The sequence below is a fragment of the Bos javanicus genome, chromosome 15 (assembly GCF_032452875.1).
Source record: "Bos javanicus breed banteng chromosome 15, ARS-OSU_banteng_1.0, whole genome shotgun sequence".
NCBI lineage: Eukaryota > Metazoa > Chordata > Mammalia > Artiodactyla > Bovidae > Bos > Bos javanicus.
This window is the reverse complement of record NC_083882.1, coordinates 37,490,490-37,512,912: the sequence shown is the minus strand read 5'-3', so window position 1 is coordinate 37,512,912 and position 22,423 is coordinate 37,490,490. Positions and strand designations below refer to the sequence as shown.

Below are 22,423 nucleotides of genomic sequence, written 5' to 3'. Positions count from 1 at the left end.
ACACAGTCACAGGGGTACACTCACACCTTCTCCATATCTCACATACATAAACCCGCAACGACACTCAGACACATACACACACTCAACCTGGCCTGTTTACATACCCAAGAGTGTGTTGACACTCTCCCTCATGCTTTACAGCTCCCAGGCCCTGGAAGAAAAACCTGCAACTTGACATTCCTAGGGCTGTGTGGGCTCTTTGGACTTCCAGCATCAAACATTCTCAGGCCTTAAAGGTGGATTTTATCTTGATCTTCCTGGGTGAGGAGAAAATCCTCAAGGCTCCTGTCTGCACTGCTGCAGGCAGCCATTTCTTAAAGGGGCACGGGCATCGCGATACACCTTCAGAGTGAGCATGGCACACCAGCATCCCTCCTCTGCAGCTCTCATCCCCCATCTCTAGACACTGATGGTTGATTCTCCCAGGGAGAATCCCAAAGGTATGGATTTAGCCACTTTTGGGTGGCCTTTCTTCCTGGTGACTTGCACTGTTAGCTCCCATTCTAGGCCAGCTCTTCTCGGAATGCTAGGAAGCCGGAGGATGAGCCAGTCTTGGAATATTTCCATTTTGGACTCCCCTGGAGCTGATATCCTCTTCCCAGGCCACTTGTTCCACCACCAGGCCTGCGACAGGCCCAGATTTGGCCCCGGAAATGGCTATGACCGTCTGCTCCTTCTGGTGGCCCATCGAGGGTTTCTTTCCCTAGGTGCCTCCAGGTGGAGAATGAGCATGTCCTGAAGTCAATGAAGGCCTGTGTGAGCGAGACCCTGAGCACTCTGGGCGAGCACTTTGGCCAGCTGCTGGAGCTGGCCCTGACCCGGGAGGTGCAGGTCAGTGCTGGCTGGGCGGCGGAGGAGGGCTGAGTGGTTCTGCTAGGCTTGGGGAAGCTCCAGAGTGGCCTTTCTTGGGGGCCATCCTTCTCAGACTGCCAAAGTGAACTCCAACACCTTAGAGACAGGACTGTTAGAGCTGAGCAGAGGCTTGCTGAGCATCTAGCACAGCTCTGCATTTTCCAGATGTGAAAATTGGAGCCAGAGAGGGCAGAAACTGACCTAAGGTCACACAGCAAGGCTGTGGCAGAGCACACCATCTCCTAATTGTACTTTCAGTATTGCTCCCACCACCTTAACTCTTCTCTTTTGAGTTATTGTTCACAGCACACACAATGAATCTTTATTGTCCCCAAAGACTTAAGGCACCTGCAGGGAACAAGTCAATTCTGGATATCCTGGCAATAGAGAAGAATCTAGAAAGGTCAGATAGTCTAGCTCCTGCCTTCAGGCAGTCTGGTGCTTGATTCCAGAAAGAACGTAGGCTTTGGAACCTGACAGATCTACTTTCACGGCGTGGTTCATGGCGAGACCTTGGTCAGGTTCCTTAATCTTGTAGCCTCCCTTTCCTCATCTATAAAGTGAAAATCTTCCCCAGAAGAAAAGCGAGAGGGCTAAGTAAACAACGTTTGAAAAGCACTTAGCACATAGTATAGGTTAAATATGTGTTATTTCCTTCTCTTGCCTTTTCCTATTTTAAAAGCCTCCAGAAAAGCTGATTCCATACGGTTTTCATTAGGAAAGGTATTTACATGTTATTTATAGTTACAGAAATATTGTGTTACATATTTGCCATTCTTTTCCCACCATCAAGTAAAAGCTTTCCACAAATAACAAATCCCTTCCCGTATCGGCTTCTATCCAAACTCAGCCTTTTTACCTAACCCAGCATTTCCTTTCTCTTTTTCCTGTGTGTCTGGCTCGTTTTGCACACAGCACAGGCCCTTCTGATCTGGCTCACTTGCTGGTCAGGGTAGCTGGCCCTGTGCAACCCAGAAGGGTCTGTAAAGTTCACTCTCCCTGTCCCCAGAGCCTGGGACAAGGGGAAGGAAGGACCGGGGCTCTGGTGCTTAAAGCTGATGAGCAAATGCTGACAGTCACATGTATGGTCAGGTAGGAGTTCAAGCTGGGGCCAGTGTCCCAAATGGAACCATCAAGAACCATCAAGTCCAGAGGGACCCACTGGAACATGGGAGCTAAAGTGGGTGTAGAAGTTGGAGAAGTGATGAGCTGGGGTATTGAAGTCGGTGGTAGGGACGAGGGGAGCCTGAAGGGACGCCTGAGCAGGAGCACAGGTGCCTGTTGACTCTTTTTATACCATTTTGATGCTCTTTTGCATCAAAGTACCAGGAAGTACCAGGCTCACACTTTCATGCATTGGAGAAGGAAATGGCAACCCACTCCAGTGTTCTTGCCTGGAGAATCCCAGGGACGGGGGAGCCTGGTGTGCTGCCATCTGTGGGGTGGCACAGAGCCGGACACGACTGAAGTGACTTAGCAGCAGCAGCACTAGGCTCACGTAAAAGGGCTGAAGTGGAGGAGTTCTGCTGGATTGTGAACAGAAGCCAGCAGGGTTTGCAAGCAGTCAGTCCCTAGCTGTTTCTACTCGCAGGCAAAGGGTAGGATGTCTTTTTGATGCTCTAGATCATAGAATCCTGCGGAAAAGCTCCTTAGGCTGTCAGGAACCTACCTGGGCCTTGTGGACTATGTATCTGATTTCCCGGGGCACCTGGATCCATTCTGTTTTTCCTCAACTTGACCTTGTTCAGGGTGGAATTCCTGATCTAGTGCTTTGGGAAGGCTTAATTTTGAATTCATGTTGGATCTGCTTCTGTGACTTGAACCCTCATCCTGCCGCTATTGTTACTGTAAGCATACATAATGACCTGCCTCAGGGAGATAACCTGAGCTGCCTGACAGTAAGGAATTGAAACTAACACATTCCCCTGCCTGAGGCTCGCCCATTCTTGGGAATGTTTGCTAGGATTGAATAGTCTTTTTACTTGGTTTCCTCAGCCCCTTCCCATCTCTGGTTCATAAAAGAACCTGACAACCAGGCCCCTTTTCAGCGCTACCCTACCATCTTCTCAGCCAGCCAGCTCTCGAATAAAGTCCCTTCCTGATCCCAGCACCTTGTCTCAGATCCATAGACTGATTGTGCTGCTAGTTTGGACTTGGTAACCCTTCTGCTTCCCTGCCTAAATCCTGCCGCATCCTCAGATCTGCCCACCTGCATCACTGATACTCAGCCTGAGAGCTGTTGTATCAACTGCTCCTGTCTTAGGACTGAGTCCCTCACTGATCCCCCTCCCCTGGTGGAGGGGGCAGTGTCTGTCCTCCATTCCTCTGTGTACTTGTTGGTTTCCTGACAACTCCTCCCTTCCTTCCCACATGTCCCATGGTGTCCTCTAATCCCTCCTATGGGCTGAGCTTGCTGTGCTCATAATATTTCTTGGCTCATCTTTAGCTTCTTTTTACATTAGAAAGTTTCCAAACAGGACAGTGGTGACATAAAAAGATACACCACCTGAAGGCAGGGTAACCCGTGTGCGGTGTTGTGAGCATGTGTTTCCTAAACGGGTGACTAAAATACTGTTCTCTAGAAGTTAGTAATTATACCAGGATCCTATGTTTGCCGTTGTTATTAGTCGATAAGTTGAGTCTGACTCTTGCGACCCCATGGGCCCCCAGAGGGCCCCTGCCAGGCTCCTCTGTCCGTGGGATTTCCCAAGAAAGAATACTGGAATGGGTTGCCATTTTCTCCTTCAGGGGATCTTCCCAACCAGGGATCACACCCACATCTCTGGCATTGTAGGCAGATTCGTTATTCTTTATCATCTTGACATAATTAAACTTAAGTTTATTTCTTTATATTAGGATTTCTCTTATGATATGCTACTGTGAGTCTTCTTAAAGGTCCTCACATATTCATAGTATTTCTTGTCTGAACTGTAGTTTGCATAAACACGGAATTTGGTTTGTTTTGTTCACTAATGTAATATCTGCTCACAGTAGGCATCCAATAAAGATTTATTAATGCATGAATGTTAAGCAGTGTGTTCCAAACTTACATAGTTACAGCTCTTTTTTTATTCTTAAAGCACCCATTCACTTATTCTGGGATACTGGTTTTTAGGAAATGCAATTTGGGAAAATTCCCTTTGTGCACCAGGGAGCCACGTAGGCTCTAAAGCAGAGAAACAGTGCTCTTTCCACCACAAATTACAATACACGGTAGAATGGTGCTTGTAAGGAGGGCGGTGATAACCCAGCACTACTTTGCATTGGTCTGCTCCGTCCTGGAATGTTCTGTCAAGCTCCAGATTCTAGATGTGTTATTGCCAATGATTGTGTTCAGGGAGGTCCCTGGAAGGATGAGAATGGGCCAAAGATTAAGATATGTGGGGACTAGGTGGAGGAGCTGGGACGCTTAATCTTGAATGGACACTGTATTACCTCCAAAGAGAGGAAGCGAATTTATAGGACATTCCATGAAAAAAAGGAGTTGGTAAAGCAATAGGGCTGCCCCATAGTAAAAGGTCTGCTTTAGAAACTTCCCATCACTGAGTCGTGCCAGGAAGGGTATTGGCAGTAGGTGGAGGTTGGATTAATTACTTGCAAGGTTTCTTCCGATCTTGATAACGTATACATCTATGAATGTGAGCCTTGTGGAGTGGTGAAATGAGCATAGCATTTGGAGGCATCAGGGTTCAAATCCTGTGCTGCTTACTGGATCTGCAAACTTTGAGCCAGTTGCTTAACTTTGCTCAGTTTCCTCATCTCGACAGTGGCTTGTTGTCGGCATTAAATAAGACAACACAGGACTATGGGTGGTACTCCTCTGATTGTGTCAGTAGCTTTACTCACTAGAGACCTAGCTACCTTAAGAGAAGCTAACAACAGGCTTTGCTAAAAAGAGCCTCCTAATCACCTAATTACTATTTCTTGAGATAATTTAACTACTTGGTGGGCATAGAAATTTAAGGCTTACCTGTTAGGAGTCACCAATGGAAAATTAATGAGTATTAAGGATTAGACTTTCTTGGCTTAAAGGATTAGCTGTGTGGGAGGTAAGCGGAAGAGACTTAACAGAGGTTGATTTACTTGAAGACGACTTCTAGGGGACTCTATTGAATAAATCACCTCTCACCTGTACTTTTGAATTTCTTGACTCAGCCTCATGTGGATAGATGTTTTATATTCATCCCATCAATCAATATTTATTTTAGTTTAAAATATCACCTTTATTCTAGTAGAACTGGTTCGTGAGTTTATCTCTGACTCTGTGGCTGCATGAACTTAAAACTTCATCTCGCCCCTAAGTTTCCCCTCCCAGTGCCAGGCAGACCTGGGCAACCTCAGACCGCACCTGGGGCACAAGTACCTATCTTGTGGCAAAGGTCAGGTCAGAGGGACGCTTCCTAAGAGAAGAGAGGCAGGTGCTAAGCTGAGTATACCTGGTTCCTTCTTCCAAACTCACTAATGCATCCCTACCCTCTTGGCAAGTGACATAGAGGTGTGGGGAGTGAGGCCAGCAGACGTGGTGTTGCTGAACCCTCCCTAGCAGAGCAGGAGGACTGGAGACCAAGCATCACTCCTGAGTGTTCACAGTTCTTGTCCTGTAACCTTACTGAACTCATCCATCCACGTGTGGTCAGGCAAGGGTATGGCTGGGCCCTTTGGAAGAGGAGGTCAGCTCCCTATGAAGCCATCTTTTCCCACCTTCAGGAAGCTATCCACCCTGCTTCCCCCCCCCCGCGCCATAACAAACTCTACTCCTTTGTAGATCCTTCTGGAATCCCAGTGGGCAATTTAAACTTGGAAATGACTCAAAATACTACATTCCTTAAATTGACTCTAAGGAGATTTTGTAACTAAAGGTTATAATTTGCTTTCCTGTTCTTTTTCCCACTCTCAGATTTTGCTCAGCTATGGTACCTAATACAGATAATCAGAGGCTGCAGGGCAATTCAACAGCAAGGTAAAGGTAATCCAAACATAACTGCCAGGAGGAGAACTATCAGGATGTTCAAAATTTTTAAATGGTCTTCTATCTCATTTTAAAGTTCCCTGAGAAAGAATAAAGTGAAAGAAAAAAAAAAAAACCTGAAAGCTGAATCCTTTTACTCTTAGCAATAATTCAAAGCCCCCAGTTCTTAGATTAATAGGATTCTCCTTAATTTTCTTATTCAGCTCATCCTAGTCAGGAGGGTCTCATCCCAGTGTGTGTGTGTGTGTGTGTGTGAAATTATGTTTCCCTGGGTAACTACAGCCCAGGCTGTTTCCCCAGAAATAGGAAGGATTTCTTCAGGGCTTTTTGATTTATACTGGTCTTTCCCCATGATACTTGAAAGGACCCAAAGAGTTGGTACCTTGCATACACTGTATTATCATAGCATTGCTGCTGTACTCACAGAAAGTTAACACAGGCCAATCAACCCTAACAACCGTTAGGGTGGGAATTCCAGTCAACATGTAGTCCCAAGACTCTCTTTAGGGTTGCCAGAGACCTTAATAGGCACTCATTTGTGGTTGAGAGAAAGAGGGTGGATGACAGGTACCGTCTTGGTTGCATATGCAACAGGATGACTATTTCAGTTGTCCATAGTCCACAAGGATTCCTGAACATACATTCACTGGAGGAAATGAGAAACCACAGGTTAATCGTGATGTGATGGTTACCATATTTGGGAGAAAAATGTCTCCTTTTTCATGGACGGGTATGTGATATATTTCTTCTTCGTAGCAAAGCCAGGTATTTGTAATTCCTCCTCAAGGACTTGCTCGATTTGTATTCTTCCCCGCAGTGTTTTCAACATTTGTGAATTTCAGGCTCTCCTGTAAACGTTGTGTTTCTGCCACTCCAGGCTGCATTGATTTGGACTGCTTGAACCTGGGATCTACCACTTCGGATGCATTGCATCCTCTGTGTTCCCAAAGATTTCCTAGGAGAAGTGCAAGCACACGTATTTTTAAGGACATCAATTTCTAGATCTTCAATTTTCATTTGTTTTCTTTTTTAAAGACAACCCAATGATACGTCGTTTTTAGTAGCTCTTCTGTTATTTTCTGAAAGAAAGGCATACTCCTCACTCATCCCAAAACTTATAGTGCATTGCCACCCCCCCACCCCCACTTTTTAGCAAAAACCTTGGAGGGGGAGTGAGGAGAACAAACAAAAAAGAAACCTATATTCATGAACCGTAGATCTTTAGGCTTCCATGCATTTCCATGTTTTAAATATTTCTGTTGAGAAAAGCATTATAAATTGTGTATTTTTCCCAGTGTGGGAATTTTCTGAATCTAGAAGTGTGGTAGAATGGTAGAGTGTGTGTGTATGTGTGCGAGTCACTGAGTCATGTCCAACTCGTTGCATCTCCATGAACTGTAGCCCGCTAGGCTCCTCTGTCCATAGACTTCTCCAGGCATGAACACTGGAGTTGGTTGCTATTTCCTTCTCCAGGGAATCTTCCTGATCCAGGGATCGAACCCTGGTCTCCTGCATTGTAGGCAGATTCTTTACAGTCTGAGCCACCAGGGAAGCCCATCTTATCCATTTATTCTCAAATTGTGCAGAGCTCTTGAGGGATATTCTCCGTAGACAAAGCAAAGATAGCACAGGTAGGGCAAATCAAACACTAACAATGGATTTAGGGGAACTTTTTAAATGCAAGCAGTTCTTTTCAGCTCTGTGTTATGCTCAGCTCTAAGAGATGTCATTGCTGCTGCTGCTGAGTCGCTTCAGTCGTGTTCGACTCTGTGAGACCCCATAGACAGCAGCCCACCAGGCTCCCGCGTCCCTGGGATTCTCCAGGCAAGAACACTGGAGTGGGTTGCCATTTCCTTCTCCAATGCATGAGAGTGAAAAGTAAAAATGACGCTCAGTTGTGTCCGACTCTTAGCGACCCCATGGACTGCAGCCTACCAGGCTCCTCTGTCCATGGGATTTTCCAGGCAAGACTACTGGAGTGGGGTGCCACTGCCTTCTCCGAAGAGATGTCATTAGCTGGAAAGAAAAGTATCTTTAAAGAACCAAAGACTTTAAAGTTTAATGATAATGATTCTTTTAAATGTAATTGAAATATTTTTGAGAAAGACCACATTTTTCGAGATATACTGGATAAAATTCACAGAATCAAGTTTTGCATGGTTTTCCTATTCAGATTTGATGCATATTATTTAAGGCACCAGTTAGACTATTTTGTCTAAACACTTTGTGAGATATTTACACTAATTTCTACTTACTGTTAGCAAGAGATATAATTAATTTCTGGCAGCGGGACTAATTAGATTTAAGTATAAATACTTTTCTTCTTCTTTAAACACATAGGGAAAATTGATCATAAGAGCTACTAAAAATAGTCAAATGATATTTTTATTCTCAGATCTTATTTAATTATTCCTTGAAATAAACACAAAAAGTTCAATACACAAACACATCTATTTACTGAAGGAATACAGTGCCTTTTATATTTCCAGATTTATAATTAATTTACAGTGTAAGCTATGTATTACTTTGCATTTTGAAAAGTTTAATAGATTGTTTCATCTTGGCTTTAGAACATATACAACTAAATCAAATTTTATTTTAAGTCTATATTATTTTAATATTGGCAGTTTTTAGCATTTTCCCTTATAAAATGATTTCCATAATTATTTGTCAGCATTTTTAGCATTTCTTGGAACACATATTAAAATTTTTTAATTAAAAATGAAGTCAGGTCTATATTGAGAAAAAGCTAAGTTGACTTGGCTGATTGGGTTGGCTTAAAAACAGTCTTTGCCAGTTAGGTCATAGGGTGGGTATTTTCCATAAATTAAATATACAAAAGCTGCAGATTCAAGCTTTTTATAAAACATATTTGAAACACACAAAAATATTTGATTAAAATTGTATTGGTGATGAAATTAATAATATTTTGATTTTCTTAATCCTCTCTGAATAATTTGGATAATCCAAGGTGCTCTAAGTGAAGGAGTTGAAGGAGTAGTGGGTATAATTAAGAGTTATTTCATATGTCTTGGTAAAGTACTTCTGGATTTCTTCCCAGAAATTGAGATAAGTGAATGAATGAATCTAATGATTGGGTAAGAAATACTTTTGCAAGTCAAATGGTTTCCAATTTTTGCTTCTACAAATTTATATGCATTATCAGCTGGCAGATCATTAAAAAATAGTGTTTGATGATAGATCACTGAGTGACTACATAGCTCAGAATGTGCTCAAAGGGTGAACAACTTGTCTATACAAACTCCTCCCATTCTTCTTTTCATTTGATTTATAGAAACAAGATTTTTCAGGATTTATATCATTAAGTCAATATTTAGTCATGGATAAATAAGTTAGAAAGCCTAAAATGTTTGCAAAGCCTTATTTATCTCATTAGGAGATATAGTTATGATAAAATTTTAATTTTTATGATTTATAATTATTTTTCAAAATTTATAATCTATGTTGTATTGACCAATTGTACTGATGATAACTGTAACACTAGTTCAACTAAGAAGAGATTATTTTTAAACACTTGGAGCCTTATAGTCAAAGAAATAATAGAAGATTTCAAATTTCAATTATAAGCCTGATAATGGTGATTAGTAAAATTATTTGAAACTTAAATGTATTACATTAAGATAAAATTCTGAGGGAGAAATGGAATAAGAATGTAAATTTTAAAATGAAAAGATGCAAATGGTCCCATGTTAAAGAGATTACTCATGTATTTTTAAACATGATGATGGTATCAAGTTTTGGTATGTAGATTTCATGGAATACATCTAAAACAGTAATGCAGTCATTTTATTTTATGTCACTATTTATAGTCTGCTGGAAATCATATCATTTCCAAATTTGTTCTTTAAAGTTATGATGAAAAACTTACCTGTCAAATTAAAAATTTATAGGGGGACATATATTTTAAAAAGTTCTTTTAGGGCTAAATGAGAAAAAAAATGACATAGGATATACAGACACCCTAGTTCTATAATATGATGGCCATTGTCTCTGCCTCTTGCTGAGAATCGCTTCAGCCTTAAGACCCTGTCATCTTGGCAGGGTTTTCTTGTGATGCTCCTGAAGCTTGGTGCCTATGGGCCTAGTCAGAACCTTCCTTCTGCCCTGTGCTTCTCAGAACATTGTCTTCCCAAAGCTTTTGAATATTTTAGTCTTAAATAACATTTTTCTGCTACATCTTTATTTTTTTTTCCCCCAGTAATGAATTATGTCTAATTCAGTTTTCTCTGTCCTCTGTTAATCCCCAACTCATTTCAGGAAGACTCATTGATTTCCTTACCATTTGCCCTGCTTCTCATGTGGGTCTCTTTCCTTACTTAATTCATAGAATGAACACTATTTGTTGGATCTGAGCAGTGTTTCTGCTTTCACTTCTCTTTCCTTTCTGGCACATTCTTTTGTTTCTAAAAATACTCTTTTAGATTTTAGGATTTCCCTTATTGTGAAAAATAAATCTGCCCCAGACCTCTGGATTTAAGTGATCTTATCCATTTTTTTGTCTCTCTAAACTGGATAATTACACCTAGGAGATATTTTCCCAATAGACCACTAGCTAATCCAAGCCTGAATTCAGTTATTATTTCGCCTGTCTCCTGTTTAACATGTCCAGTCTTTCTGTGCCTTTCTTCAAGCCCTAATTCATGCATTTCTCAAAATGCTCTCTTGGGCACAGGCAGTAATAACTATTTATTTATTTTAAAACATTTTCCCTTGCAATTTATCTCATGATCCTTTGACTATTTTGTGCTGATGTCTGTACTTTTCTCCTGTGTTCCAGAACTCTATTAACACATAACAAACAACCCCAACAACAATTTTATTTACATCTCACAATTTTAAGGGTCAAGAATTTTGAGCTTGGCTGAGTAATTTTTCTGCTCCTTGTGCCATAGATAGAGGTCACTTGGGGATATTCAGCTGCCTAATGGTTCAGCGAATCTTAGAAAGGTTCCTCATGCATATGGTGCTTTGGAGGAGACGGTTGAAAAGCTGGTCTCAGTTGAAAGTATTGATCAGGGACCCAACACATGGCACACAGCATCTCTAGCATGACAGTCTCAGAGTTATCAGACTTTTTGTGCGCTCAGTTGCTCAGTCGAGTCTGACTCTTTGTGACTTCATGGACTGTAGCCAGGGATCAGAACCATGTCTCCTGCATTGCCAGGCAGATTCTTTACCACTGTGCCACCTGGGAAGCCCCATTAAACTTCTTACCTGGTAGCTTAGGACTCTGAAAAGAATGTTCCAAGAAGCCTGAGTGGCAGCATCAGAGTTTCTGATGACCTAGCATTGGAAATCCTGAAATGTTACTTCTACCACGTGCTGCCTTCTGTTGGTCAAGAAAGGTACGAAGACCAGCCCAGATTCGAAAGGCAGGGACATTAGAACCCACCTCTTTATAGGAGGAGTAGAAAAGAATTTGTGGCCATCTTTAATCTACTTGTGTTTATGTCATCCCTTTGCATGGCTTGGCTGCCCTAACTGTATCTATGGAGTCTCTCTCTGAACCTTTGAATGAGGCTTCACGATATTTCCTTTCTCCATCTGAGAAACTTATTCCAGGCTGATTTTTGAGAGTTTACTCCTCCTAATAAATTTCACTGGACTGTAGTCACTCTTTCTGATGGACAAACAATTAAAAATATACCCCCCTTTTTACATTTTTTATTTAGGGTAGTTATATTGTATGCATCTCCTAAACACTTAAAAAAAATCTCTATCTTGTTCTTCAAGATCTTCATTTTTGTTTCATATCTGCCTAATCTGTCTTAAAAAATTCTATCATTCAGTTTAATCGGTCTGTCTTTCTTTATCTTGTTTTCATTGTTTCACCACTCTTCTCATGAGAGGCTGAAGCATATTTTTGAAACATCTCTTTCCTCCTCGATTACTTGAAAAAACTTGATTTTGTAGACTGTGTTGGTTTGAAACTGACACCAAGATAGGATTTGATAAGAAACGTCTATGAAAGATAAAGGGAAGGAAGCAGGAGGAGGCAGTGGGAAAACTGCAAGTCTGACAGCTGAGAAAGAAAATGGAGATGGACGAATTGAATAGGAAGAGCTGGAATTTTCAAGCTCAAGTCACCTGTTAGTGAAGTTCCCTGCTGGCAGTCTTGGGTTCGCAGTGGAGCCCCTGCTGTGCTGAGTCACGGCTGGGAGTAGCTCATGGGGCTATGTGCCCCCTGCTGGAACACGGTGGGGGGTCTAACAGGGCAGCTGGTGGGGCTTTCAGTCAGCTCTGCCTGCTGCACGGAGAAGCTCAGGCCGTCACAGCGTAGAGCACTGTAGATGCTAATGGAAGCCAGGGAGGAGTACAGTGCTGCAGTTTGGTAAGAGCTGCTCATGAGGCTGGATTTTCTCCTTATCTTGAGACTTCCATCTCTAGTGCCCAGGAGATCCTGCTGGCACTGGGGGACATGGATTCACTGACTTTGGCAAGTAGGAAGTCACATTCACAGGGGATAAGGTCTAACTCTATCATGTACCACAAGTGTAATTAACCTTGGTCAGATTTCTGTGTCTCAGTTTTTCTCAGCTCGGAAGGAAATCTTGCACAAAACTTTTGAGAGCTCTTCTGGCTCTGACGCCTTCCAGCTCTGACACATTCAATACTCAGAGCCTTGATGATTCAGTAGAGCCTTTGATCTCTTATCTTTCCAAATTTATTCTTGTGAAAAGGATGCTTACAACTTTTCATTGTCAGAGAGCTGACTCACTGAGACAGAGCTGAGGTGTGACTATAAACATGGATAAGAAATTTTCCTCAGACATAAATGGTCTAATAGCAGCAGATGATTGCCAAAGACATTAGTTTTGAATAATTTAACATAATGTTATCTACTGCGAGTACAAACACTAATCAGGAACATTAGGTAATTCTGATTTAGGTACAGGACCCCAATATATGAAACGTGCATTTTCATGCTAGACCCAATAGCACTTACATAACTGCTTGTGCTAACGATGGGGAATGAGTCTAAGAAGTACATTTGCTACAGAGATTTGCAGTGCAAATCCTGGTTATTAATTTTACCTTTTGTTAGATATCTTACAAGACGCATCTACCCAATCTTAGGAAATAATTTTTATGTTTAATGTGTCGACAGATTAATTACACACTTAATCTTAGACTGGTGTATGTAGAAGATTAGCATATTGCTATGTGTGAAGCATTCTGAGTTTGAATAAAGAAGAAAAAGGGAAGAGCTATTTACCTTGAGCTTCAAGCCCATTTAATTTAAATAATTTTACAAATAGGGAAATTGAGGCCTAGGTTGTTTGTCTCAGCTGCCCAATATCACAAGATAATAACTCCTAAGAATTCTATTTTGCTTCTGTATACCAGATACCTTTATAAGTTCTTTATATATATGAGCAACTTTAAGAGATGGGTAGAACCACCAGAAGAGATGGACACTGTTATTTCCACCGTCTTACACATGAGGAAGCCGAGGTATGAAAGGGTTGAATTATCTCTAGGGCACTTAGAAGTGGCAAAGCCAGGATTTGAACCCAGGCAGTTTGGCTCCAGAGTCCATGCTTTTAACCCTATACATACTTTACATACTTCTCATCAGTATAGTGTGTTAAAAAAGGCAAGCCTGCACTGGAAATTGGATCTCTTGATTTCCTATGTGTCTTTTCCGTAACACCAGGGTTAATTAGAAACAAGCCTATTTTAATATTTTAAAACTAACACAGCAACTGAAACTGTACAAGTGGCTTCCCAGAAGTCCTACTTTCTCCCATGAGGACCCCAAAGGCAAGTCTCCCCAGTCTCTGCCTCCACACCTCCCAGGAGAAACTCGAGCAATGAACATTAATTAGCAGGTAGGAGTCATTTATAATTGATGAACCACATGCTTCAAAACAAATGACTGATTATGAAGTGGTTTCAGGTTACATGAAAAGCTTTTTCCCAGAAATAAGCTAAACTCTACTAGGAATAATCTCCATATCTCATTTGTTGATGAATTCTCCATTTGCTCCTCTTCCTGAGTCTCCTGGGGTCCTGTGCTTAATCATTCCCAGCCCTCTCACCACCAGCCCTAGACCCTTCAGCCTTAACCAGTGGCGTTCTCACTGAGTGACCGCCTCTTTGACAGGACCCTAGGTTGCTCTGTTGGCCTGGCTGACACCTAAGGCAGGTGTCCCCTTGTAGCAGGAAGTAGCAGGAAGCTACTGCAGAGAAGAACGCTTCTTTTGACTCAACTCCTGAACCCATCATCCAGCTGGACTTTGCATGAGCTTACGGACATTCGAACTGAGCAGCTTCTTTGGTCATCTGTGTAGCAATCCATTGATTTGCAACTTGATAGTTTATTTAACCAATGGTTTCTGTTCTCGTTAGGAGCCAGTAGAATAGCAAAAAGGTACTTGCTGAGACTATCAGTGATGAAAGCTGATTTTCTGATTGACTGAAGCAGAGTGCATTGATTGTCTCTGCCCCAGAGGGGCTGTTTCTCAAACATAGCTCAGACCTCATCCTGATTCATGTCTTCAAAAGTTAGAACCTCATCACCCCTGTCGTGGGGTAGTAGAGAAGGGGCGGGATTACAAATTTCAGGGGGCCCTTAGGAGTGTGGACCTACTGGTATTCCATTAAGGAAGATGCGCAGAGGGTAGATGAGTGAGTAACCATCAGACTTCGCTCTCTTTTCTTAGGCACTGGTGAGAAAAATCGATGCCTCGGACAATATCTACACCACAGAGTCCACCACGGGGAACCTGTTCAGCCTGACCCAGGAGGGGGCTCCCTTGTGCCGCATCATAGCTAAGGTGAGCGTCATGGTTGGGGGCCAGGGTGACAGGCCTCAGGAGAGTGTGAGGAAGCTAGTTTGGTGGGGACAGCTGTTTTCTGCTCTAAGTATCAACTCTCCTCCCCCATCTTCACATATCTTAACAAATCCAAACCAATCATATCTTCCAACTTAGGTTCTTGGCTGGATCTTAAAAATGCCCGCTGTCACTGAAATACTGCATGAGGAAAAGACAAAATTGAGAAAGACTGTGTTTTTTTTTTTTTTTTTCAGTTACCATGGGCGCTGTAATTCATTAGACTCACGGTCAATTTGCCCCTGAACTTGAGACTCAAATGCTTAGAGCAGTGGTAGGCAATCGGTAGCCCTAGGACCTCACTAAGGTCTTTGTTTTATCTTTGCCTTTTCTTTCTTCCTTTCCTCCTTTCTTCCTTCCTTCCTTCTCCACCTCCTTGCTCCCTCCCTCTTCCTTCTTTCCTTTTTTCCCCCTCCCTCTTTCCCTCCGTCCCTCCATTATTTCTTTCGTTCTTTCCCTTGAGAAATGGCATCACCATTGGGGATAGAATGATGATCCAACTGGAAGCAGTTATGTCCTCTAATAAACTTCAGATGTCAGTCACAAGAAGATGCTTGAGCTTGGTGGTTCTCAGTCCTCACTGGGCATCACAACCCCTCAGGGAGTTTTTGGAAAATAGCCGGTTTGCCCCACCCAAGGTTTATCAAGGTCCTGCGGTAAGACCTAGGAATCCACATTTTAAAAAGCTCTACAATTCTATCCCCAGTTTTTAAGGAATCTCTCTAGGACAACCCAGAGGGCTAGGGTGGGGAGAGAGGTGGGAGGGAGGTTCAGGATGGGCGGGACACATGTATATACATGTGGCTGATTCATGTTGATATATGGCAAAAACCATCACAATATTATAAAGTAATTATCCTCCAATTAAATAAATTAATAAAAAAATTTAAAAGCTTTTCAGGTGTTTCTGAGGCATGGCTACTCTCAGAAATAACTGCTCTAAGCCTTTATAGAAATCTGGAAGAGCAGGGTAAATGTCAACTTTGCTCAGGGGAGAAGTGGATTATATGGTACCTCAATAGCAAATGTTTGAGTGTGCTCTCCACTGAGCTTAATGCCTTGCAAACATTATTTCTTTTAAATCATAAGACCATCCTAATAAGTAGTTACCTTGTTTTCCCTCATCTGTGGTTGAGGAAATGACTTGAGAGGCTTACTCAAGGTCATACAGCTGATAAAGAGTGGAGTCAGAATTAGAACCCAAGTCTCTCTAACCTGGAATTCATGATCCAAAAGCCCGCAGTGGTGACTTCTGGTTCAGTCTTTGGCCCTTCAGCTCCTTGGGCCAAAGTGTGACTCAGAAGTTCTCAACCCTGTATGCATATTAGCATCACTGGGAAGCTTTAAAAATTTCTGCTAGTAAGTAACCAAGCTGAATTTGAACCTGGCTGTTTGGTAGTGAAGCTATGCTCTTGTTTGCTGTTCTGAACTTGCTCTCAGCAGCTAGGCTCTCTCTTTTTCCTCCTGCCTGCCTCCTCCTTCTCAACCCCCTCCTCCCATGCCCTCCTCGCTTCTCTACAGCCTTCATTATCTCCTGCATCCTTACCATATGTCAAACACTGTGCTAGCTTTCCCTTCATCATCTCATCTGATCCTCCTGATAATCTAATGATGTGTTACAATCATAATTCCCATTTTTAAGATAAGGGGACAGAGACTCAGAGAGAGGGTTATGTGCCCTGAATGCAGATGAGATTTTAACTAGATCTGCTGACTCCAGAGACTTAATCTCAGCCTTCCTCTGTCTCCAGTCCTTGGTTGGGGGGTGGGGGGGGGGGTGGGGGACGGTGGTGGTGAGTAGACAGAGGTTTGAAGCAGAGAGAAGATTCAGTGGTGAGTCTCATCTTCTGCCTCCAGCAGAATCATCTTTAGGTTTCTAGTCCTGACAGTGACATAGGGGCTGGGAGTCCCTGGTATGCCCTGCAGAGCATCCTCACCTTCGATGCTCAGGAAATGTGCCCTATCTGGTGACAGACGTGGGGCAGCTCCCCCCAGTGGCCTTCCTCACTCACCTCCTTGGGGGCCCAGGGTGTCTGTCTTCAGGTCCTTCATCCCTCTGAGCTGCGCCCATAAGATGGTTTGGGCAACCTCTTTGAGGTCTATCCTCTCATCCCTTAGGGTTCCTCTGACAACCAGGAAATAAACCAAGTCCTCCTTATGAACTGGTGGCAAGTCCCATCCCTTCCTGAATGCAGAGCCCAGAAGACTCCCCTGTGTGTTGTCAAATTACTCCCCCCACCCAGCCCAACTCCTCTATTATTCCCCCTCCACTAGTCTACACACCCTACAAGTGGCCTCCTCCAGCTTTATGACAGCTTATCCTGAGCCTGTCTGAATAATGCATGCCATTATACAGCTGGGCTCTGAGCCCAGAGCTCTCTATAAAATTAAACAAGCTCCAGCCAACATTGCAATTCTGCAAGCTCAGGCGACTCCAAGTCCCACTCGAAGCCGAATGCTGCTTTTCAGTCCTTGGTGGGTGGGGGCTCCAGAGTGGTCCCCGCAACGACTCCATCTCACTTCCTACCTCTTCTCCCTGCCACGCACGCCAGCCTCTGGGACACCTTTCATGAGGCTGTCAGTCACCCTTCTGACCAGGGTGACTTTCGTGGCCCGACCCCCTCCTGGCGGTCCAGGCCCACCCTCACTGCATGCTCAGCCCTTTCACAACCTCAACCTGCTTCACCTCTGACAGCTGAGTCATGCGGTTGTCCCCACCCCATTTTAAACCAAAGATACCCAGCAGCAGAAGTACGATTTGAACCAGAATCCTCTCAGTCTGGGTTCGGGATTTCCTTCTTCCTCTCCTAGTAGCAAAAAATGCTAAGAAGACCGTTTTTCACAGGCTTGGGAAAGGATGTAAGGAGAATCCAATGCAAATGGGTACAAAGGCTTAGATATAGTCATGCTGGAGCTGGCATCTCCCAAGCCAAAGGAAGGCTGCCACGTTGATCCTGGCTCTCAGCCTCTCATGCTTTGGCATCATTTCTTCATGGTCTGCTCCAAAAGTAACTATCTATCACTTTATCTATCTTTGTACATATATAAAGAATATTCATACTACCTATGATTAAATATAAATATATACATGTATAAATATGCATGCTTATGTAAACATATATGTATACAGATATTTACATCTGGTGGAAGGTCATTAATAGCTAGCAAGGCAGGCTGGGGAGACCTTAGGATTCTTGTTTTTTCTTTTCACTTTAAAGAGTAATTTGATTTTATGTCAGTGACTCTCTGAGTAAGGTCTTTGTGTGGAACCCTTATCAGATGTCCCAGGGGCCGTGGGAAGGTAGGCAGGCTGGGATAAAGGACTGTGGAGCAAGAAATCAGAGGGGTGAGTGTCTTGGCCCATACTAGAGCATACATTTAGTGAAATGATGATGTGGCTTTAAAATCAGAGTGCTTTTCTTTGACACTTCTACAGCCACCCCGCCCCCTCCCCAGATTGTGTCAGGAGTTTCTGCTCCATGCTTTTTAAACCCTGTACCCCATCCCCGTTTCAGTGCATCCCTACCCAGATTTCTTCCTGCTTTTAACATGTCTGCCAGACCATGAGCTCGTTATTGATGGAGACTGAGGCAGTGCCCAGCCCAGGGTCTGGCATATAATAAACCATTAATATTTTTTGCTTCATGAACAAAATTACCCATCCTAAGATATGACCTTTTCCCACCAAATAAACTATCCTAAAAGGAAGTAGGAATATAGAAGTTGAAGATCAGTCTTAGCTAATTATAAAATATCAGAAATCCTGAACTCCTCCAGAACTGGACACTTTCGTCTTGGTCCTTCTGTGATAGCTGCCAAACTCTTAGACTGCAAAGGGCTCGGAGCTTATCTTTGTGGGGTACTGGGAAGGGGAGTTCTGGGGTGACTGGTTTCGATGGGGCTGTGCTGGGCTGCGGTGGTCATTGCTGTTTCTGGTTGCTCACACACTATGCTTTCAGTTACTCCTTCCTGCGTCCCTAGGACACTCGACAGTGCTTGGTGCATAGGATAGTTTTTGTTGAGAGAGTTCTCAAAAATCTGATGGGATGGCAGTTTTGCTGAACCCAGCTCCTTCTTCCTGTAATGTCTTTCTCAGTTTAGGAAACAGCGTGATGGGCTCAGTTAGAGCCAGGAGTGGTGCAGTTAAAGGCAAGTGCTCCTCAGGACCAGGTGCAGACCACTTGTTCATGTATTCTTTCCTGCTACTGGCACCTCTGCAGCCCGCAGGGAAGGGAAGAGGGGGAAGCAGGGAAAAGCCAGATGTGGGGCGGCCAGCTTCCTCTGCTCTGGACGTGGACGTCCAGAGTAGGGTTGCCACCAGTTTGCTGGGCACGTGGTGAGTCACCGTTGTGATCTGTTGGCTCTTTCACTTTGCTCTGGGAGCCAAGGTGGCTTCAGTGATTTCTATAGAATTAATCTGTCCAGTTAGGGAGAGCGCTTCACTCCCAGCCTCTTCTCAGAAATCCTCCCAGACTCCTGGGAAGTCACCACAAGGTAAGGGAGTTTCCACGAACTGCTCTCACAAAGAGAAAAATACAGGTTCACACTCAAGAGCTGGGCTGATCAGTTCTAAAGGGTTTTATTTTTTTTTCCTTTTACAAACTGGAGTGAAGGAGTGAAAACAGGACCAATGTGGATTAGGGAGGGAGGTGTGATTATTTCATCCATCTGGACTTCCATTTTTCCCATCCCCAAAGTGGAAAGAAATTTCAGTATTGATGTAAATAAAGCCCCTTTTTGTGTTCCTGCCGTGGTGGTGGGGACGATCTGAGAAGTAACAGGTGGTCGCTGGCATAGTGAGAACCAGCATGAGGCATCTCGGTTTCAGCTCTCTCCATCTGCCTCGGGCTTGTTTCTAGAACTTATTTCTGACAGCTCCAGGCTTGTTCCCAGGCGGCTGCTGGGAGGGGGTTGCCAGGCGTCTGGAGCAGTGATAACTGGGGTTGACCCTGGTCCCAGCACAGGTGCCTCCCCTGGCCCCTCCCCTCCAGTTTAGATTTCCAAGGGTGACATTATTTCTGGAGCTGATATTTCACTGCAGCACGTGTGGGAGCTTGGGAACATGTGAGTGTGTGTCTGTGTGTGTGTGTAGGAGCTGGGCGGGGGGAGGGGGCGGGGGATTTTTGCTCCTACGACCTTTCTAGATTCTCTGGCTGGGGCCCTGTAGATTAGGCTGACAAAAGACAGTTTAACAAAGGAAAAAAAAGTTATTAGCGTGTGCACTGCACTTACCCATGGGAACTGTCAGAGATGAGTAACCCACAGGGTTGGTTACAACGTGGGCTTCTGTAGCATCTTAGCAAAGGAACAATACATTTTTAGAGATGTTATAAGATAAAGGAAGAGAACCTTGAGTCTCTGAAAGTGAAAGTGTTAGTTGCTCCGTCCTGTCCAACTCTTTGAGACCCTAAGGACTGTAGCCCACCAGGCTCCTCTGTCCATGGAATTCTCCAGGCAAGACTACTGGAGTGGGGTGCCATTTCCTTCTCCAGGGGATCTTCCCAACCCAGGGATCAAACCCAGGTCTCCTGTATTACAGGCAGATTCTTTACCATCTGAGCAACAAAGGAAGCCCCCTTGAGTCTTTAGGGGTGGCGAACTGTGGGAAGACATGTATATGGCAAACCAATAGTAGCTAAAGACTGAAGTTTGCTATATGAGTTTCTTCTGGTGCTGAATCCAGGCTAATAAGGGTCTAAAGTTGTCTCCAGTGATTAACTCTTGTCCTTCTTAGTAGAGAGGAAAGGGAGAACGCTCTTTTTAAATTTATGTCCTGCTTTTAGTCAAATAGGGGGAGAACGGATATGTTTTTTTTTTTTTTTTGTATCTGCTTCTTAATTGCCTTCAGCTCAAGACAATCCTTAGACTAAAGTGGTATATTTGGGGGTGGCTATTCTGCTGCCCTACAGACCCCAAAACGCACCAGCTGAGTGAGGGGGTGTCAGTCCTTCTCGAGTCAGCCGCGGGAGAGGTGACACGGTGAGGTCACGTGACATTTTCTTTTCCTTGCCAGGAGGGTGGGGTCGTCGCGCTCTTCAAGATCTGCCGGCAGGACACTCTCCGGTGCCTCTACCCCCAGGCCCTCCGCACGCTGGCCTCCATCTGCTGCGTGGAGGAGGGTGTCCACCAGCTGGAGAAGGTAAGAGTGCAGCTGGCCGGCTGCATGGGGACTGAGGTCCCCGAGGGGGTGGGTGGCTGGGGAAAGTGACCTCTTGGTGGACATCTGGACCTCTTCCTGGAGCAAGTCCCCTGAGTCCCTCCTTTCCCCAGCATCATTCAGGTGGGGCTGCTGTGACCTTGACTGTGGCTGATGAAGATGTGAAGGGGGCAGAGACTGAGGAGCTCAGCTGGAGAAGGCAGGGCCCAGAGGGACACTCAGCACTTCCTGGGTGGAGGTCCCAGGGTGGACCACTGCAGGAGGCAGACGAGTCGGATGGGGAGGGGGCGTCGAGGCTGAGGGTGGTTGGTCCTCCTCTCGTGGCAGGTCCCTGGCATGAAGAGAAGAGATTTCTCAGGGGACGGGATAGGCAGGAGCAGGGTGTGCGTGGATGCCTGGGTAGGCAGGTGGGCTTCCCTCCAAGAGGGCTTGGGGTAAGGGAAAGGCTTGAGTCCAGGGGTGTGGCGGGTCACCACTGCTGGGGTGTCTGGGGTTGGAGGGGTGGGGTGACATGGCAGTCCCAGGTACCTGGCTCCAGGCCAACCTAGGGCAACATGACGGGTTTCAGCCACCCCCTCCCCACCCCCACACCGCCCAGGTGGGAGGGCTGAGCCTTTCTCCCACTTGGCCTGAGTGGGCCCGAGCCTGCAGACAGCTCCTCAGGGATTCTAGCAGGAGGGTTGGGAGGCTACGGCTGACACTTGGGGATTTTTCAATCATGTTTCAAGAAAAGATGCTGAAATTATTTTTATGGAAGAGAGGTAGAAAGTCGTGGTATGTCCTGGTGACAGATGCCATGTCTGCAGGATTGGGGGTAGGTACCTTGAGTGTGTTCTCATAGCTTGGTCTAAATGGGGAGGGGGCAAGCAAACTGCTTCCTTTCCACTGCATCCCTGCCCCACAGTCTGGTCCTGGCTGCCCAGGAAACCTCCACCCTCCCCTCAGCCTTTTCACTTTAGTGTGGACTCCTAGACGGATGGTTGTTTTACATTCTACCCTGCCTCTTTCCAAATCTGCTCAGGTTGTGGGACAGAGTCACAGGGTCATGGGCTCTGAGGTGCTTTTAGCTGAAGATGGAGTGTTCATGGGCAATCTACTCATTTCACAGATGAGAAGGCTGTGACTCAGAATGGGCAAGTCATTTGTCTGGGGTCATACAGCAAAGTGGTGAAGGAGCGAAGGCCAGCCCTCTGGACAGAGTGTTTCCTTCCCATGGGTTCAGAAGCCTTTGTGTGTGCGCTTGCTTAGGTGGCAAAAAGGAGACGAGGCAGTGGCTAGACAGACAGACTCCATGAAGTAAACTCACTGAGCACATCCAGCTTCATGCAGGGAATAATCCTCTCTTCTCCAGTAAAATCTTCCTCCTTAGGGAGTGGAAAATGGCCAAATGGGTTTGTTTCTTGTCTTCTTTCACGCTGGCTGGCAGAAAGAAGAAGGGAAGAAAGCAGAAGGGACTGGACTCACCAGTCCTCCAAAAGCAGTGGATTTCTTGGCTTATGAGTTTGCAGAGCAGCGGGAAAACTTCAATCCGGGAAAGCAAAACAGCAGAACTTTTTTGTTTAGAGTGAAAGCCTGTGCAGCCAGGAA

The 22,423-nt window shown here is 44.6% G+C and overlaps 1 protein-coding gene across 1 annotated transcript in view; it reads left to right on the top strand.

Annotated features, from left to right (window-relative positions):
• Positions 1 to 22,423, top strand: part of INSC (INSC spindle orientation adaptor protein) — a 72,843-nt gene that overhangs the window by 2,009 nt on the left and 48,411 nt on the right. Inside the window, exons 3-5 of the mRNA XM_061440715.1 lie at positions 708 to 831; positions 14,509 to 14,622; positions 20,693 to 20,818. Coding sequence (XP_061296699.1) covers positions 708 to 831; positions 14,509 to 14,622; positions 20,693 to 20,818 — 364 coding nt within the window. The remainder of the gene's footprint in view (positions 1 to 707; positions 832 to 14,508; positions 14,623 to 20,692; positions 20,819 to 22,423) is intronic.